This window comes from Apostichopus japonicus, chromosome 14, assembly GCF_037975245.1.
Source record: "Apostichopus japonicus isolate 1M-3 chromosome 14, ASM3797524v1, whole genome shotgun sequence".
NCBI classification, from domain to species: Eukaryota; Metazoa; Echinodermata; class Holothuroidea; order Aspidochirotida; family Stichopodidae; genus Apostichopus; species Apostichopus japonicus.
Window position 1 is genome coordinate 15,825,506 of NC_092574.1, and position 20,769 is coordinate 15,846,274.

Sequence of the window (20,769 nt, forward strand, 5' to 3'; positions counted from 1 at the left end):
GTTGACCTCAGGGTGACCTTTGTGTTTTAAGTTACATACAAGTTCAAAGTTAATTTTTTGACATTTAATGCAATTAAATCTCAATGCCAAGGTGTGACATGGTTGATATTTTGGGACAAGTTGTGAATGGGGTGGTGGAACATTTTGAAACTTAAAGGTCATGTCATCTGAGGTCACCATTGTTATCATATCTGTTGACACGCTTGTAGGTGTCTTATATTTCTTACACTTTCGACGCCATAGTTAGATCTCAAAAGTACCTTTTGATAAAAAAATCCGATCACATTTTGTGATCACAAAAGTGTTGGCTGAAGTGTTGGTTACTTTATGGGAACATGTAGGACCACAATTACTTGCACTTTTTCAGCCCAATCTTGCTTGATAATATTATGTGTATTGTCATATACCCCAAGCAAGGAACCACAGTGCCCTTGGGCTCTTGTTTTTTTTTGTTAAGGATGATTACGTTACCTTTCTCTCAAACAACATGTCAGTAGAAACTGATGCAACTTTCGACATCATGATTAAGTTTAATGCTTCTGTCATAGGTCACAAATATACCGTTTTGACCGGAGCTGATCTCCCTCCCCATCCCACCTATTTTGTTTTTAAGGGCGGCAAAGCCGTGGGCAAAGGCAGACGTGACACCAGTTACGCAGCCCCAAACCACTAGACCCCTTAAAAGTTCCTCTTTTTAAAATATTAAAATAATGTCAATATAATTACCCATAAAGAGCAAGTGCCAATTAGGGTTTAAATGAAATATTACCCTTTGTTTAGTTTTGCAATTAAAATGTGTTCTTTTGTTACAGTACTACACAAAAGTGCCCTTTGGACCAAAGGATTTGGTTGACATTGTAATGGCTTTTTTTGTGATATCATGTTGCGCAGACGATTTTCTTTGTTGTAACCCTGGAATCACAGTCACGAATGTCCCTCAAAATTTTACCGCCGTCCCCGACACATGACTCGACACCGCACATGGTCACACTCAGACGTTACGGGAAACATGCAAGATAAACCCCGCATATAGCATAAACTCGTGATTACATATTAGTTCACCAAAAAGTAGGAATACAATTTGTAAAGGTTGCAATTGACAATATAAATCAACTGTTGCGTTAATTCATCGGAAGGTCACTAAGTTTGAAGTAAGTGGTACGTATAGGTTTTTCATCACGGACAACAAAATAGTGCTTACCACTTTGTTAGAACAGGGACGTCTTGCTCTATTAGGGCGGTCTAAAGTTATGTATGAATAGTATGTAGTAGATAATAATAGACAGAATATAACATGTTTGCCAAATTCAGTTTGTAACCTTTGCGGATTTGAGTGTGATAGCCTGGGCCGAGGACACCGAACATTTCCTTCCAACCTAATTCCCAAGGGTACGTTATTGCCCTACGAAAGCATCCATGCGCGACAGTTACAAAAGTTAATCCACACCCTGAACTTTCACGATCAAACTCACGTTGAACTTTCGTGACCAAGACCAACGGGGACATGCGATAATAATGAAGATAAGCAAAAAGATTAGAATGACAGTTATTGCCTTTACACACTCTCCGGGGGGTAAAGGTCTAACGCCGTTTACAATACAAAAAGTACTCATACTTTGTCCTCGACTTAGCATGAGCAAATTGAGAAAGGCCCGGTCACACTATACCGATTTTTTATCGGAATACTATCCGATTTTCCCGGAGGAATCGAAACAGCCAGTTTTTCTTTCGGGTCTTCTAGCCACAGTGATAAAGGACCTGATTTGCTATCTGTTGAGCCATTCCGATGTGGAATAGCCCTCTCCTAACTTTTGATATTGACTCCGTTTCCTTTTATCGGATAGCTATCCGATTCTCTTACGATTGTTATCGTTTTTCGATGTGACGTCACTTCAAAATGTAGTCCGTTCCAGAACCCCTCAGATTTGGAGTAGGTATTCGAATATTCCACTGCGTTCATTACATTCACTACCACAAACCTCACTCTTCGGCCTAAAATCGGAAAAATCGGACCATATTCCGATAAAATATCGCTGTAGTGTGACCGGGCCTTAACAGGTGCAACTGTGTCAGTTGCCGTTGTTGTTTTCAGAGGGGCGGACAGTTCATGGGTTCCATCTATCGTTTGGAAACAACAAGCAAATCCTTACACCCATGCAAAGAGGTTTTCTTATCCTCTCACCAAGGCGCAAAAAAATATGTGAAATGATAATAACCTTTAAATGCACATGTTGGGAAAGGGAAAGGGAAGGGGAGGGTGGCACTGTATGTGTATCTGTACAACATGAAGACATACTTACAAACCTAATTGTTAGGCTAAATATGCCTCAGAATGTACCATTTCACATTTAATTTTTTATGTGCACAATGTTACTGTTGTATAAATTATAAGTACCATATTTGATATCAAAAATTTGCCGTTTTGTTAGTAAAATCATTACCTCCATGGTAAAATGAACACTTTGGTTATCTAAAATGTACTCAACTCAACCAACACATATTCTTTCAAGCTTCGTATAAACAACAGAACACCTTTGGATGACTTACAACACCGTTTGTGCTTAACAAATTTGTAATACATTATCAGCATGTCTTTTGAGGCCATGAAAGTCTCTTGTTTTGGTTTCGATGATAATCGTAACCTGTGCAGTTATGCAGGCGGAGAGTGTGTGTGTATGAGTGTAGGGTGTAGGTGTACCACATTAGGTAGAAGAGCCCTATTGTTTTTAGAGGAGGTCAAGGGTCATTTAGTGTCACCAGCGGTCAAATTGTGAAAACATTGTTAACACGATATCTCAAGAAGGTACGGTACCCCTTGCACCAGTCTGAAATTAAGTATGTGGTTGTGACACGTTTAATTCAATATCCCTGTTGGTTTATGTGGAGGCCAAATACCATTTGGGGTCACTAAGAGTTTTTGTGGTAGTTCGAGGTCTTTTGGAGTAACCATAGATCAAATTGTGGAAATCGTGTATTATAATAATATAAGATAACATGTGCGTAACACCTCATAAGAGTAGGAGAGAATGTTGGCATTTTGGAATTAGGTTACGGGCATCCATAGAATCCGAATTCAGACGTCGCGAACAAATTGCCTATACCTATGCTGTGCCGCTGACTTCATATGTTGTTGCATTACAAAGGTGTGCTGTCTGTACATACGACGTTTCTATTGGTATGAACGATATCGATGCCAATCATAGGGATATTATTTGCCTCCGTTGTTGGGAGTTTACCGTCGTATTTCGCAATTGTCAAGATTCAGTGCCAAATATGGATCTAGTTTTGTTGGGGGAGATGACCAAACGCCGTTTACGAAACTTAACTGTCAATTGCCTAGTTAGATTTTTATTAATGACCAATCTCAATGTAAACTGGTTCACTATAGCTTCACGTGCATTATGTACAAGAAGCTTTCATGTGCGGAGATTGTTCACAAACTTCATGGAACATATAAACAAACAGCGAAAGCATCATTAAAAAATCTAAAATAACAATTTCTTACATGGAACTGTTTAAGCTTACGAATTAAGTAATGTGTTTCAAAGGCATTCGTAAATATGTTGGGTTCAAATATTAATTTCTCAACCAATTAAAAAGGTGATTAAACATCGATATAACCACGGTCTGGTTATGCGCAGCATAGGCGTAGGAGGCGGGGCTGGGGGGCTGGGGGCTGCAGCCCCCCCCCAACCATATGTTTTGGTGAAAATTCGGGAAATATGCTGAGAATTTTTCGGGCACCTACTGGAAGAAGTATAATTTGCAGTTTTGTTTTTCATTTTTTTTTTTTGGTGAAAATTCGGCAATATGCTGAGAATTTTTCGGGCATCTACTGAACGAAGAATAATTTACAATGTGTTTTTCAAGTTTTTTGGTGAAAATTCGGGCACTATGCTGAGAATTTTTCGAGCACCTACCAGTGGCGGAGCGTCCATACAGTCAGAGGGGGCGGATGCCCCCCTGACGGACTGCTAGCGTCCTTTCCAGCTTGTTACCACTCTTTACTTATTCGCAATTCTTGACTTTTTTATTGCGCTCTCAAATACCTATTGACGTTTGGCACATTTGTTGGTGCAATTTAATGACAAATGGCGATGACACCTATTAATTCTTCGTTTATCTGCAAATTAGCAAGGCCCGGAAAGGGTCATTTCCGGCGATCTAGGGAGTATCTTTACTCAAAAAAATTCTGTACGCTCCGCGCCAACCTGTGGTGGCGCTCCGCTTAGATAGTGTCAAAAGCGCCCCTACAGACCATTCTCTCCCCCCCCCCCGACCAATACCCCTATAGCTCCGCCACTGGCACCTACTGAAAGAAGAAGAATTTGCAATGTGTTTTTCAATGGTTAAACTTATATTATTGTTATTATCATTATTGTTGTAACGAAAATAAAAGAAAACAAATAATTATAACCAATATGGAAGGGTAATAACACAGAAAATTATTGTATGTTATTGGCATGTGATGTTATAACCGAAGAATGCCTATATGATATGCACATTGACATGTGGAACGCGCGCGGAGCGCGCAAAAAGTTTGGTTATATTTTTCGGGCAAGTCGTTACAGCCCCCCCCCCCCAAAATCAAATGAGGCTCCTACGCCTATGATGCGCAGGCATCCCCTACAGAGTGGAGTATAGTACTAGCCGCCCGGTATCGACTACTAACATTAAACATTGGTCATCCCCATCTGAGTAGTACAATTGGGTCCGTAACACAAAAACCTGAAGGGGAAATGTTTCGTTTCAAATACCAATACACTTAAGGTGACCAAACAGCTGCTAAATTATTTCTTAAGGTATATCCTTCATGCCGTCAGTCGTATTTTGCAAAATGTACAACAATTTTAGGAGTTTTGAGATGAGTTTGCTGTTGTTGCTAATAGTTTATTGGCAAATATTTTCACTCAACCCAATTGCATGTGGAAGGTTGATGCTCTTTCAACCCTTAGATTTTCATTGCGTAAATAGATCGCTTTGATTAAGGTAGTGTAATGGAGTAACAACGATTATTTTTCGCTCACCAATCTGCAGCTAATAGACAAGGTAAATACTTGGGGAAATGTTAGAAGTCGCGCTAATCGAGTAGCGGTTTAAAGTAGCAGTGAGGCACTTTAGTCTTAGGACTCGCGTAGACCCAGTTACTGTAAAGTATATGCCTATTACTATAGAGGAGCCCTAATATAACAGGGGCCAAGCTATCTTCGTAGGTATTTTGGCAATTGATTTATGTTTAATTATTTGAGACACCACAGTTGGCATATAGCTGCTTATTTATGATTCTGCGACATGTTTTACTTTGTTCATCATTTACTTTTGGTGGAAAAACGTTAAATTTCATGCTGCACAGAAACATAACTTTCCAATGTGCAATTACGTAGCACCATGCATCTGCCTAAGTGCATAGTCCCTTTTTTTCACAGAAAGTTTTGATGTTGTAGATCTGTATTATGGAGACTTGAACAGCAATCATAGTGGTGAGTGAATTTTGTGTTTTGCCAGTAAAGTTTTAGTCACGGTCGCCGAGGCCTGTCAACCATTAAAACATGATTTATCAGGGTAGAATTCATGGATACTTTCCATATATGGTATAAGGATTTGCCATATTAAATTAAGAAATCATGTTGCTAATGAGGTCAAATACAATTTGAGGTCACTAGAGGTCAAACTCTGAAAACCCTTTCACATGATATATAACGATGGGATCGTGGATAAGTTTTATGCTTGATGTGCGGATGCATTATATTGAGTAAAATACCCCTATTGTTTTTTTCTCCACACGTCCCTCTCTACACGTCTCTCTCTTCACGTCCCTCACTACACGTCCCTCTCTACACGTCCCTCTCTACACGTCCTTCTCCACACGTCCCTCTCTATACGTCCCTCTCTGCACGTCCCTCTCTTGCAGTCCAACTCTTATAGTCCCTCTCTCAATATCCCTTCGTTCATGTCGGTCTCTTGAGTCTCTTCATGTCACATTCTATACGAAGAAATCGTGAATTCTATAGGTTAGTCCTCTTTACTTACACCCACTTTTGTCTCATTTAATTAGTGTGGGATCTATTTCGCGAAATCGGTAAACTGGGGACAAGTACTCAAAGTCGTCGACTAACATTCGTCTAATTTGATAACCAAACACCCTACTGTATATGGGTTTTTTATTCATACATAATCTCCCAGGATTTAGCTTCTGAGTGATATCCAAATAATCTGATAAGATTTTACCTTTTTTACTTCGTTTTCTAGAGGACGCGGTGTAGATTAATAATATTGAATGCTCTGCCAATGCTATGTATATGTCACAATGAATTGGTCACCGTACTTGTGTATCTTGTCGTTAAAATATTAGCACGGACGGGTTTGCCAATAGCACGTTCTTTTGTTGCGAACTAACATACTAACTAACATGGTGGTTTCATGAGCTTATTCCCGCAATTAAATATTGTAGATAGATATATATATATATATATATATATATATATATATATATAATATATATATATATATATATATATATAGATAGATATATATATATATATATATATATATATACACAGCCCGTCTGTATTCTAATAACTACTGAGAAAATGGGCTGTAATTTTTACCAGGCTCCCAGCCCACCGGGCTATCTGTAGCAATACAGTAAGTTTGTATAGTGCCACCAAAATCGTTCTTTAGAGAAAGTAAAGTAACACTTAGTCACGTAACAGATTACATAAGTTACTCGAGAAGTTTTACATCCAATTAGCTACAAACGAGGAGTACCAAAATCTCTTACTACATAGGTAGACTTCTTGGACGTCCTATCATTATCCTTAATGTAAACATCAAATTTCCCAAAACAATTGAGTTTTAAATTATTGGCACTATTCAAAACCTCATCAGGACTGAATGTAGCACTAGCACCTAAACATGGTTTAAGTTCTTCATACCTCCTTTCTGGGATGATTTTATCATCCTCACATGTACAATAGAAAAATCTACTTTTACCTCATTTACCATTACGGCTATTATTCATTTCGGCCTTTTCGGCCTAGCGAGAGATTAAAACAAATTGAAGGTTTGTGTACAGTCTTGGGTAAAATTAACTTAAACTAAATACTGGTGATATTTTGGGACTTGTTGGTAGGCATGATACCTTGAGGCTAAACATGGCGATAGAAAAAGTCCTCGGTTTGTTCAATAAAGTTTTGCTTCCAACCTTTTCATGTTAGAACCAACTTTAGAATGATTCAGAAACTTCTTTTTCATTTCAGTAGTACTACCAAAAACAAAAAGGTATATATGGCAGACAAACGTACTATTCTGAATACAGCCCTTTTGATTAATTGATTTTTTCATTTTATAAAATAGTCGGCCTTTTATCCATTTTGTTCCAGATATTATAGAGATATAACATTATTTGGCTTCTTCCTCGAAAAATCCATGAGAGAGAGGATCTTTAATCGATTGATTATTGAATTTTGTTATTGCATAAACATTCATGTTCTGTATTATTTTTGTTGTCTTCTTCAAATTTCGATTCTATTATGATCAAAGACAGCGTTTCACGTTTTTTTTTTAATAAAAGTATAAGTTTATATTGGCTTCAGATGTGGACTGATCGAGATTTTAAGGAAGTAAAACAATAATATAATGTTACTTATTCATCACTTCAAATTAACGTCGTCAAAATGAATAAAATAAAACGAGAAAGTAGGCTCCAATATCGATGGATATATTCTGTGTATTGTTTACTAAAACAATTTAATCTATGATCTTCCCTGATGTTCGTTCCTCGAGTAGAGCTGTTAACCACTGGAAATGTAATGGATGATGATGATGATGATGATGATGATGATGATGATGATGATGATGATGATGACGATGACGATGACGATGACGATGACGATGACGATGACGATGACGATGACGATGACGATGACGATGAGGATGACGATGACGATGACGATGACGATGACGATGACGACGACGACGACGACGACGACGACGACGACGACGACGACGTTGACGATGACGATGACGTTGACGATGACGATGACGATGACGATGGCGATGGCGATGGCGATGGCGATGGCGATGGCGATGGCGATGGCGATGGCGATGGCGATGGCGATGGCGATGGCGATGGCGATGGCGATGGCGATGGCGATGGCGATGGCGATGGCGATGGCGATGGCGATGGCGATGGCGATGGCGATGGCGATGGCGATGGCGATGGCGGCGGCGACGGCGGCGGCGGTGGCGATGACGATGAAGTGGTGAGACTGTGGGATTTGTTATCTGTGATGGTAATTACTCTTGCGTCGATATTTTGAATGGGCTGAAGCTTAGGTATTTGGTAAGCAGGAAGACCAAATATAAGGCTGTTACAATAGTCAGGTATGGATGATACAAAGCACTATAATCGTGATATTTATATTAACCAATATTTCTAAAGTAAACGAAGGTTGTGATTGAAAGTTCCTTAACGGTATAGCTACTATTTATTTTCATACAAACTAAGATGACGAAAGTTTATGAGGATGAAACGTGGTACACTCTTGTGAATCTGTCCTCTTTTCTCTAAACAGACAACAACAATTTTTGGGAAATCAGTGCAACAATTTCTTTAGTACTTACGATCGATATTATAATAAAGGTATACGAAACTGTGCGTTAAAAAGACAAGACTCCTGGCTGCACAAGAATTCCTGTACATCCAATCTCAATGGTAACTACTTCACTAGTATCGTTGAGTCCACTACGTCATGTTGTAAAGAAAACCCTCCATATTTTGGAACAAAAACGGCCTACTAGGACCTGACCATAATATCAAATACACCAAGATGAAGATTCGACCTGTACGTGATTGAACATATCAAACATCTTCAATTTTATGTATCCTAACACGGAGTAAGCAGACGATTGATAACAGATTCAATGTATAAGACTTATCATAGTGTAATCTTAGAGATATTTACCAGCCGGAAACTCCACATTAAGCCTGAAAGGATATCCCTCGTTTTCGTTAAATAATTAATTGTAGGAAAAGTGCAATTTAAGCAGATTCGTATTGGATGTTTGGAAGTAGTAAAGGCTTTTTCGTACAATTTCATGCGCTCAGATTTGTCATTTTCAGCTTAAGAACAGTATCATTGCATCCATGTCTGAGTCAGTTTTCAAAATTAGAACCAAACATTATCTCTCATTGGTATAAAGACAATAAGTATCCTCCGAATTTGTTTAAATGATAATAATTGGCAGCTAGGTTTTGCCGCATCCTTATAACAATCAACAGTCTTCCGACAGTTTTGTCCTATTCTCGACATCTTGAAGCACATCACACTAACATCAGCCGATTGTAGGATGGGCTCCTGGAATTTGTTAAAATTATTGTTGAATTGACATGAATTGACCCAAATATGTTTGAGATGGAATTGGACTGTTACAATCTTTACAGCAAAATTTGAAGGAAGCATGGATTGCCTTCAATTTCTGTAGACTTTTCATTTGTTTAAATTTGAAAGAATCAGTTCATTTTAAACGAAGAAAAGTATAGTTAATTGATCAACAAAATGATTTATTCACTGACGTAAACTAGCTTGAAATTGAATCAAACGTATTTTATTCCTAATGTAGCATTTTAGATTTGCCCTTTCAATTGTGAAAGCATGACTTGTATTTAATAATGTAGGTTACTCTGTCATTTAATGGACGTATTGCAATTGAGATGCTCGGAGGTAGTTATTTCCGTTTGAATAATTTTTGACAATCATCAACTTTGATAATAGAAAAGAAAAATCATTGTTTCATTTACTGTATTAGACCGTTAAAACAAACGCTTTTACAACTTACATCCATCCATCTATACATCCAACCATCCATCCAGACATCTATTTATATCGCCTGGTTGAAGGTCCTCTCCCTGATTGACTTTCGTTATAGAAGCAACATAATCTGTGTATAGAAAATATGATAAGGCACCCAGTGTTTAATAAAATGACGAAATCTTTTAATCAGAACTGCTGTGTTCATTTAAATGTACGTGGTCGTATACGTGGTTTTCTCATCGCTCCCCTAGTTAGGATGAAATATTTTAGTTCCTTTGCCAGTTGGGCCAATGTAAAATTTGATCCATAATTCAATGTGTTGTACAAAAGAACACTTGGACACATTACTCCCTGAATCTGGTCACCCTCATAAATTGCAGGTTTGTAAAATAAATAATTCAAACATAAGCCAGGTATTCCGTCTTTGACTTAAACATATTTTATGTTGCATCAATTTATTAAGTACGGACAGGAGCTTATATTTGATGGTATCATGTGATCATATGTAGATCATTACTCTGTTTCGATGTATTTTACCATCATACTGACTCGACACTTGCATACACATTTGCAGAAGGGAGACAATTAGCAAGTATTGGTTACCCCATCGTCATTTGTTCTACACACATGACGAATAAAGTGCAATACCTCATATAAGATAATGAAAATAAGAGCCATATCCGTTGATTATACAGTAATGCAATGCAATTTGGTATGCCAAGCAGTACACAGCGGCTAACTGAAAAAAATGTTACTCCCAGCAATATTTTACATTTAATATTACATGTCTCTTATACTGAATATAAATAAATCAATGTCAGTAAAATCAAATAAGTAAAAAAGAAAATGAATAATACAATGAACCTAAAAGGCAAGTGAATACTTTCTTATTTTTTTATAAAATGATGGATCGATAAAATTCAATAAAGGAAATGAAAGCCGAGAAGAAGTAACAAATTTGAGGAATAAAGCCGGCGTCAGCGTACGTCTCTACGTAAGTTGTATTATTGTACATCTGCAAGTTATCAATGGCTATACGCGTTTTCACATCTTTATACTCTTTTTGATAGTCCGAAGGTAATATTGTGCTATTGTTCGCCAATTTTCTGTTCATTTGTGTCTGAATTGAGCATCAAAGAATAAGAAAAAGGAAAAAAAAGAAAAAGAAAAAATGAAGCAACATAGATATTCCTACGTACCAATTCGAAATGAAAAGCGAGTACAACATCATGGGAGAGGAGAGGAGAGGAAGTATAAATACCAAAAGTAATGTCACAGTTCGAGTAAGTGCACGGGCTCACTACAAATCTAGTGCCATGTAATATATGTATATATATATATATATATATATATATATATATATATATATATATATATATATATATATATATATATATATATATATATATATATATTGATATATATATATTGATATATATATATTTATATATATATTTATATATATTTATATATATATATATATATATATATATATATATATATATATATATAATTGTTGTATTCAATTTTATTTAATTCCATCAATCAAGCAATTGAGAATTACAAAGAGACATATATGTTGAAACATAATAGCGACAATAGATGGGATAATCCTAAACAACAGAACTTTGTAACAACAAGTTAAAGTTAGTATCGATATGTACATACTTAAAGAGATTGTCATTCAAAGAGTTCAGGATCCTAGGCCAGATCTTGAAACAGATAGCTTACACTGTTGAGTGGAATTCAAACGATTTACAGGAATGCTGAGAGAATCATTGAATCTAGTGTTGCGGTTGTGCACGCCGGATACTAATTGAAAAGAAACAGTTTGATTTTGAAACTATTACCAGTGAATATAGCAAGGAGATGCTTTTTTATTTATTTTTTATTTAAAGAGTAAGAAATTACCTTGAAGTTTATCACTTATTATCACTCTGTAGTTAGCTTGAAAAACTGTCGAGAGCCCCCAAAAAAAAAAAAATACAACACAAATTAAATAAAATATCATGGGAAAATTGTATATGGTTGTTGACGATATTAAGACCCTTGCAACTAGATAGGATGGACTTATTGCGCGTAGAAACATCACAGAACAGGTCTTTTGGACATTTCTGGAAAGCTTGTTAGCTTTTTTAAAGAGTAGCAGTACTTGAAAATGTGTCAGCCACAGAACAAAACCCGTGTTGTCAGTATAAAGTATCATCTTGTCAATTGCACGATAAAGGTCTTTATCATTACGATTTATCCCCGAAGCTCCCTCAAGACAAATGATTTAGGTTGGAGGCGTGGTTATTGGTTACTACGTACTGATAAGGTAATTACTGAAAAGTAATTTATGTAAATACTATATCTTCACAAAATCAACCACGTTAAATGGATATCTGCCTGCAGTTTGAAATAAAATGAAAATCACCGTACTTGTACAAATTTAGCCTTGAAAGGGACTACGTCTTGACTCAGACAAAGAATAAAATAGGAACTGAGTGGTTTGGCAAGTTAAATGCTGATATATTTAATGTTACTTGGGGAGATATATTCATAGTCGGGTGAAAACGTCGTGATTTAAAAATATTCAGTATTAACCCAATACCATTCATCCATCGACCATTCCGCAAGTCAATAAAATACGCAGATAGAAATATCACTGTCAGTAAATTCACGGATCATGAACTTATCATGATCAATAAAATATCATCTGGATATGTGCATAATGGCTAAAAGAATGAGGCGGTAAGGTTACCATGGCTTCAATTAGGAAAAAACAATTTGTTGGTTTATTGAATTTGCTTCAGACAGCAAAACATAAGAGAGTCGCATTTACTATATTCTCAAGAGAAGCAAGGGAAATTCAATATGTAGTCCATTCACTGTATGTATATATATATATATGTATATATTTTCATATATATATATATATATATATTTATATATATATATATATATATATATATATATGTATATATATATATATGTATATATATATATATATGTATATATGTATATATATATGTATATATATATATATATATGTATATATATATATATATATATATATATATATAAGTTAGCTCTTCGGCTTGAAAACTGCTGTAGTTGCTATAATTTCTTCTTGTCAGTTCTTTCACACATCATTTTGAGTGTGTGCTGAATGATGTCAAGTATGGATACAAGACAACTGTTCGTGTATATCATCCTCGTGTTGAGTATTTCAGTCGAGATTTCATCATTGACCAGTAAGTCACATTACAGTAATATTCAAATCACTTCAAGTTTTTTCTTGTCTTACCAATATCTGCACAAGTTAATCAAAAGAAGCATATTCGTTATCCAATGGGTTCGTAATGAGTGGTTTTTGGTAGGTACTTAAGTGAAAATATTGTATCAGTGCATATCAGAGCACGAGACGATGAATAATAGTCGCAAAGGTTCCTTTTTCTATAACTTAGAACTAACAATTTAGGGAGTAGATACAGGGTGCACAATTTATGGTTTATAATAGATTTCATACAAAAGGCTTATTCGAATCAAAATAATACCGTAAGGCAATTGAAAGAAGATTAGGCAAGTACCAAAGACATTTCAAGTACTAAAGAAGAAAACCCAAAACACAGCATGTATAAGTATGTAGGTTTTCATCTTCCATGTGTTTAAAAATATCTTTAAAAGACTATTGTATACAGTATTTATCCGCGGCAAGACCTTTTCATACTCTACTTAAATTCATTGTATGCTTCGATAAATCTGTCGACTGATCTTTGTAATTATACATGTCGCCTAAAGTCTGTAAATTAAACTACTTACTTAAATTTAAAGAAAGGTTTTATTACAATTCTTCATTCCAACCGATTTTGTCACTCTTTATGTTTAATGTATTGATATCCGACATGTTTATACAAGAAAAAATAATATAGGGATTTTTCTTTCTATTTTTTTTTTCAGGTTTATGTGACTTTGAAGCTGAATTTCCAAACACGTGGGGTAGGTAACACCCTTTGGTATAGTCTACAAATGTCTTGCATATACCACCATCACTCATGGCGATCTAAAGCTTAATTGGACTCAAACGCCGATAGCATAAAATAATTCAACCATAATTGATACCTTTTTTTTAGCATAACTCATGATAAATCAAGGTGGTTTCCACTCTGAGATATTCTCGCTGTTTAGGCTAATGTTCTCTAAGCTACGCAGGTATTTATTTCAATGATTAAAATTAGTATTCTTATAAAGCTTATATGACGTGTATACGAGGAAAGATGTTGCAACACAATTGTTCACCAGACATAGTGGAATTAAACTCAAAAGGAAATTTGCTTGTTCTCTTTTTATTTTTCGTTGCTCATCTCTCTATATCTCTCTTTTTCTCTTTCTCGTTTGCTCAGTCTTTTAAATTTGTGTTCTGTCTTATACTCATTTATCACTCAACCTTTCTCTCTGAAGAACAGTTTACAACTGACCACTGTCTCTAAAAACACACTATTCTCCAACTGAATACAATGCATACAAAAAACAGAATGGTTGGGCCAACAATAGATGGCACTTGAAAGCAATTGCCTATTACATAACAAAGCAGGTGCAAAATTGTTAGACTGTTTCACTCTCTAGAACATTCTCCCCTTCCTTGAGGTACCTTACCTCAAGTATAAAAACAAAACAAAATGAATACATTTTCTCCTACATTATCCTTTTACAACATCAAGAATCTTTCTTCATTACTGCAAATATATGTAAGATATTTATATCACATAACATTGAACTTACATGTAACACTTTCTGTCTACATTCGACACAAACACATGGAATCACTTTTTAAAAATTATACATGTATGCTTATACGGTATGTTCTTATACCAAAAATTCACTGTTACAAATGCAATAGATCTTGAACTGTGTACAGTCTGAATGGAATTTATAACCGCTTCTAAGTAAAATTTACTTTACCACATAAACTTAACTTAATCTAGGATTTCCACATGACAAATCTTTGTAATGTTTCTCAAATAATCACCGTCTGCAGTTTTAATCTTCACAACTCTTACATGGCCATATGCTCCAGGGAAAACCTCTAGTACTCTTCCTAATGGCCATTGTCCCCTCACATTAAACCTACAGGTATCCTTTAGTAAAACAATATCATTTACCTTAAAGTCACGTTTTTTCTCTCTCCACTTTTTTCTAGGATTTAACGCTAGTAACCACTCTGATATCCATCTATTCCAAAAGTGTTTCATAACTTCCTGTACTCTTCGCCATATTTTTCTAATGTTAAGCTGATAACTGTCAAACTTTCCTCCCATTTGACCATATAAAAAATGGTTTGGCGTCAATGGTACTAAATCATTTACCGATGCTGATTGGTATGTTAACGGCCTAGAATTAGGTATCCCCTCAGCCTCAACTATTGCCGAGAGTAACTCTTCATCGGAAATATCTGCCTTACCTAATATAGGATATATTGCCCTCTTAGCAGATCGAACTAAGCGCTCATGTGCCCCTCCAAAGTGTGGTGACACAGGTGGGTGAAATTGCCATTGTATTTTCTGATGAGTCAATGCGGAATCTTATCTTTATCTATCTTATCTCCCTCAACTCCCGCTCACCACTAACGAAATTAGTTCCATTATCAGAGATTAATAACTCAGGCTCAGTGTCCTCTTTTACTTGTAAATCTGTAAAATGCATTCAAAAATTAAACTGATCTCCAAATGAACTGCTCTTGTAACAAGACAGGTACAGAGACACAGGTATCGCTTTGTCTGAGCTTTACCTCTACCTTGTTTTGTGTAAAACGGGACTGCAAAATCTACGGCTACTATCTCAAAGGCTTTTAGACTCCCTAAATCATATTTTATGACAGGCAATGGTGCCATAACTTGTTGTCCAGATCTAGCCGTTCTTCGTCAAGGCTTACATTTTACACATCTATACTTTCACATTCCCTTATTTCCTCCCTTGCCGCAATAATCCAAAATCTCTCTGATAACATATAGAGGGTGTGATTAACCTCTGCAACATCATTTCCCTGGTTATGATACTCGTCGACAATTAGTCTAGTCACTTGGTGTTTCCTGGGCAAAAGTATAAGATACCTAACGTCAAACAGAAGAGTCTCATTTAACCCAAGTTGTCCAGTTGCCCTCAGAATAGCATCTTTGTCAATTCTTGGAAAAAATGAACTTATGTTGCTCTTGGAATTCACACTACATTTTTGCAATTGTTTGAACTCATCCTGAAATGTGTCATGTTGTGCTTGTCGAATCAGTTTAAGTCCTGCATCACTTATTCAATCTAGATTTAGATTTCCCTAGAGTTCTTCTTATTTCTGCAATTTGTTTTGAATCTTTGTACATAAGCTAGGACTCTTACTAATCTAAACCACTTTGAGAACCTAGAAGGATTGTTTCCAGTCCTTTTCTAAATTTTGCATAACCCCACTTAGGAACACAACTGATCGTCGCTTTCCTACATTTTCCAGTTCGTCTATTTTGTTGTTTGTTCACTCCTCTAGCGATAACTTCAAGAATGCGGGTCCCTCTCACCATAGCTTGTTACTACTTAAGTCAGAAACTGAGCAACCTCTTGTTGCGATATCTGCAGCATTTTCCTTAGCACATGCTTCCACTGACCAGGATTTACAGCGCCCTGAATTTCACCTTTTCTATTTGCTACGAAAGCCTTAAAGTTTCTACTTTTTCCGCGGTTCCACCACAGAACGTTCATACTGTCGGACCAAAAATGTACATCTTTCAACTCTATTTTCCATACCTTTTTTACCAACTTTGCTAAGTTAAGCCCTAGCGTGGCTGCTAACAACTCTAATCTAGGTATGCTTATAGCTTTAACAGGGGCCACCTTCGTTTTTTAAGCTAATAGCTGCACGCTGATTCCATTTACCCCCATGGTTGCTTAATAAACCACAGCTGCATATGCATCACTCGAAGCATCACAAAACACATGCATTCTTTGGTCTGTGTGACCCTTTGGGCACAAGCACCTTCCAATCTCAATTTTGTCTAAATTATCTAAATTTTCCAACCACCTTCTGTTTTCAGATTCTAGACCCCCTACAATTGGTTCATCCCAATAAAGTCCTTTTTCTCATTTTTTTTTTTTTTTTGCATTAACATCTCAGCTACTACTATGATAGGCCCAATAATTCCAAGAGGGTCAAACACTGATGATAGCTTGCTTGAAACAATTCGCTTGGTTAATGTTTCAACGTTACTAACCATTACTGGTTTCTTAAATTGAAATTTGTCTGACTCTGCATGCCAAGTCAATCCTAAGGCCTTTGTTGACGGCAACTCATGTCTAGTTATATCAACTGACCTAGCCAAATGTTCCTTTGGAACCGATTCTAAGAGCGTATTTGAGTTTGATATCCATTTTATGGGTTTCATGCCCGCTTGGTCCCATAGAGCAACCAACTGGGTATACAATTCTTGCCCTACTTGCTCATGAACAACTGAATCTAATGAATCATCCATATAAGTAGATTTGAGAACTGTCTCTGCTGCTAATGGAAATTTATCCTTATGTATCTGATCATTCTGGTGCGAAACCTTAAGTGCAAGAAAAGGTGATGCGTTAATTCCAAACACAACCCTACAATACTCATACATTTCAGGTTTCTTTGAAGAATCTAATTCCCTCCAGAGAAAACGAAGCATTGGCTTGTCTTCATCATACAGTTTTATTTTCAAGTACATCTCGGAGATATCACATGCTATTGCAACAGGGTGCCTTCTAAATCTCATTAATACGTCCAAAAACTTGTTTAGTAGTTTGGATTCTGGATATATTGCATCGTTTAAGCTACTGCCCTGAAATTTTGCTGCGGCATCACAAACAATCTTGACTTTAGTAGTTTCCCTGTCTAATTTTACAACAGGAAAATGTGGCAAAAACCATTGCTGACTAGGTTTCTCCTCATTTTGATCTACTTTTCTAACATACCCTTTTGTTATGTATGATTCTATGACTGTTTTATAAGTCTTACCTAAACTTTCATCTTTCTTCAATTTTCTTTCTACATTTTTAAGTCTCTTACTCGCAGAGTCATAGTTATCAGGTGGTTATTGGGATTTCTTTTCATTTTTCAACGGAAGCTTAACTTTATATCTACCAGAGTCAATATTTTCCAGCATTGAATTGCTTACAATGTCATTTGCCACCATTTCTTCCTTGGTGTATAAATTTGGCTGGCTAAACCTTTTACTTCCATTTCCCAGAATTTTCTGATCAAACAATCTTTACTATCATATGTGTTGTTAGAAGAATGATAAGTGTGTACAAAGAATGCTTCATCCCTACTGAATCTACCTGCCTTTGTTGTTAACCCTACACATGTCCAACCTAAAGGTGTGAGCCTGGCAATGGGCTCCCCGAGGTATCCCCACCTCTCTTATATGACCCGGTGCAAGTCAATGTTATTGTTCCCTATAAACATATCAACACGATCCCTATTTCTACCCACTGTTGGAAACTTAATATCCTTTAAATGTTCCCAGTCTTGACTTAACCTTTTCCAAGGTGTTGCCTTCAAATTACCTGTCACATTATTTGTCACTAATGCATTCACCCTAAAGTCTTTCGTCGAATTTAAGGAAGCTATATCGAAACTAACATTCTCTGTTGTGAACTTACTTGTTTTTCCGTTAAGGGTCTCTACAATTACTTCCTCATTTGGTCAACTTAATCTTACTTCATTAATAAACTCACTATTTTTGTAACTTTGTGAACTTCCATCATCTAAGAGCACATCAATGTTTAACATTTGTCTCCTTTCCTCGCTACAATAGGAATTGTTCTCAAAGAAACATTCGTTCCTTGAACCATATAGTTACCAGTCTGACTGTTATTTGTCCCTCTAAAAGACCTTCCAGGATCAGCAGAGGCTACTCGAGAATTGTCATAACTTGTTTGGGATTGCTCCCCTTCAGTGGAGGGCTTCAGACTTCTAGAACCTGATGACCGATTTTCATTTCTTACAATTGTCTGTCTATGCAACAACCTATTGTGGTCACTTCTGCAACTATCTAAGTAACATTTCATTTTTCTCCTACAATACTTTGCCATGTGGTTTCCTAAACAACTAAAACAAAGTCTTTTTTGTGTACATACATGCCAACGTTCATCTACACTCAGACACTTGGAAATTGTGCAATTCCACAACTTATGCGACTCGTTAAAACAAGGACATTTATCTTCCTCATTGTTAAAGGTACTATTTTCAGCTTTTCTGTTTTGGAAGTTACCATTATATGTGATTCTTACTTCTGGCGTAGTCTTATCGCCTTCCAAATTTTTACCGAACATAGTGCTTGCCACTTCAGCCTGTGATTCCATAAATTTTAACATATCTTTAAATGTTGGTTCATTATATTCTAAGATTTCATGTGCCTTTGACACCCATTTTCCTTGCATAAATTTGGGTAGTAAAGACTGAATTTTCAAAAGATTGGTTGTACTATTCAGATCCGACGTGTACCCCATTTGACTTAATATAACCTCAAATTGTGTCATATCTCCCACAAGTTTCTCCAAGACTTAATTGCTTTCTCTTAGTTAATTTAGTCATGAGAGCATTTAGGACTAAATGGGGTTGCCCAAACTGAGTTTTAAGTATACATATAGCCTGTTTGTAATCTTTATCTCACAACAAGGTACATGCTTCAATACATGCCCGTGCCTCCCCAGTGCAAAATTGAATTAAATATTGTAATTTTGATGCTGAATTACTAAGCTTACTTGCAATGCTAGTTTCAAAATTAGTAATGAAAAACCTATACTGGCCTGGATCACCTGAAAACTGTTGAATCTCTGCCTTGGGTAATTCAAAATATAAACGAAGGTCATTCATGGTACTAACAGATCATTCTTTTCCTTAGGATTACGCACCAAATGTCCTTATCGTCTTTACTCTGTATGTCCTTTTCCAGTTCTATTTGCATCCTAGCACTTTTCATTTCAGATGTGTATTTCAGTTGGTAATCCTGCATCCAAGCTTCAGCTTCCTCAAATTCCTTGTCATCGTCAATGGTAGAGACATAGGACTCGTGGACCTCCTCAAGTAGTGCTAGTTGTCGTTGGGCCTCTTTGAGCATTTCCGAAATTCCTTCCAAATCAATTTTTCTATCATCCACATCAATCTCAGCATCTATTATATTTAATGTCCTGGTCAGTTGGCCTTTTCTATTTTCGCCGACTCCTTTTAATGTCAGCTTTCTGTTCCGTCATTTATTTCCGTGGTTGAAATCCAGGAGGGAAGTACCAAGTCATCTCCAAAATTATTTTAGTTTAGTAGAAAAAAAAGACCCTAAAGAGAGAGAAAAAACTGAACACACGAACAATCAGACCCGATTACAATGCTTAAAGTGCTTGTCCAAAGCATTCTTATACCCATTGACACTACTTGCAAGTACAACTTTCTCAGGCAAACCATTCCACTCATTCACAACCCTATTAGAAAAAAAGTAATGCCGAATATTAATCCTACTATGTGACTTTTGGAGTTTAAGACAATGACCTCTGGTACAACTACTGTTAGCAAACATGAAAAGGTCGGTAAAGGATGAATTGTCGAAACCATACACAATCTGGAAAACCTGGATCAAGTCCCCACGTAACCTCCTAAGTTCCAGTGTCTAACTAATCATCCTAGTAGCCCTCCTCTGGACCTTTTCAAGTACTTCCTTATCCTTAGCAAAATATGGGTTCCAAGCCTACACAGCATACTCCAGATGAGGCCTAACCAACTGCTTAAAAAGCCTAACTACGATGTCCTCTTCCAATGTGCTGAAGTTCCTCTTGATCATACCTAAAAACCAGTCTATTACCTCTTTTAGTAGCTTCAAGACAATATTTAGAAGGTTGCAGAGATGAGTCAATGTAGATACCTAGGTCTCTTTCAACATATATATATATATATATATTTAATTGAAGCAAGAGC

At 36.4% G+C, this 20,769-nt stretch overlaps 1 protein-coding gene across 2 annotated transcripts in view; it reads left to right on the plus strand.

Moving 5' to 3' along the window:
- The window catches only part of LOC139979823 (lectin BRA-3-like), a 64,474-nt gene that overhangs the window by 37,878 nt on the left and 5,827 nt on the right, over positions 1–20,769 (plus strand). For both annotated transcript variants that reach the window (XM_071990969.1, XM_071990970.1), the window contains exons 2-3: positions 12,935–13,051; positions 13,758–13,796. In XM_071990969.1, the coding sequence (XP_071847070.1) occupies positions 12,967–13,051; positions 13,758–13,796 (124 nt within the window). In that variant the 5' untranslated portion in view covers positions 12,935–12,966. The remainder of the gene's footprint in view (positions 1–12,934; positions 13,052–13,757; positions 13,797–20,769) is intronic.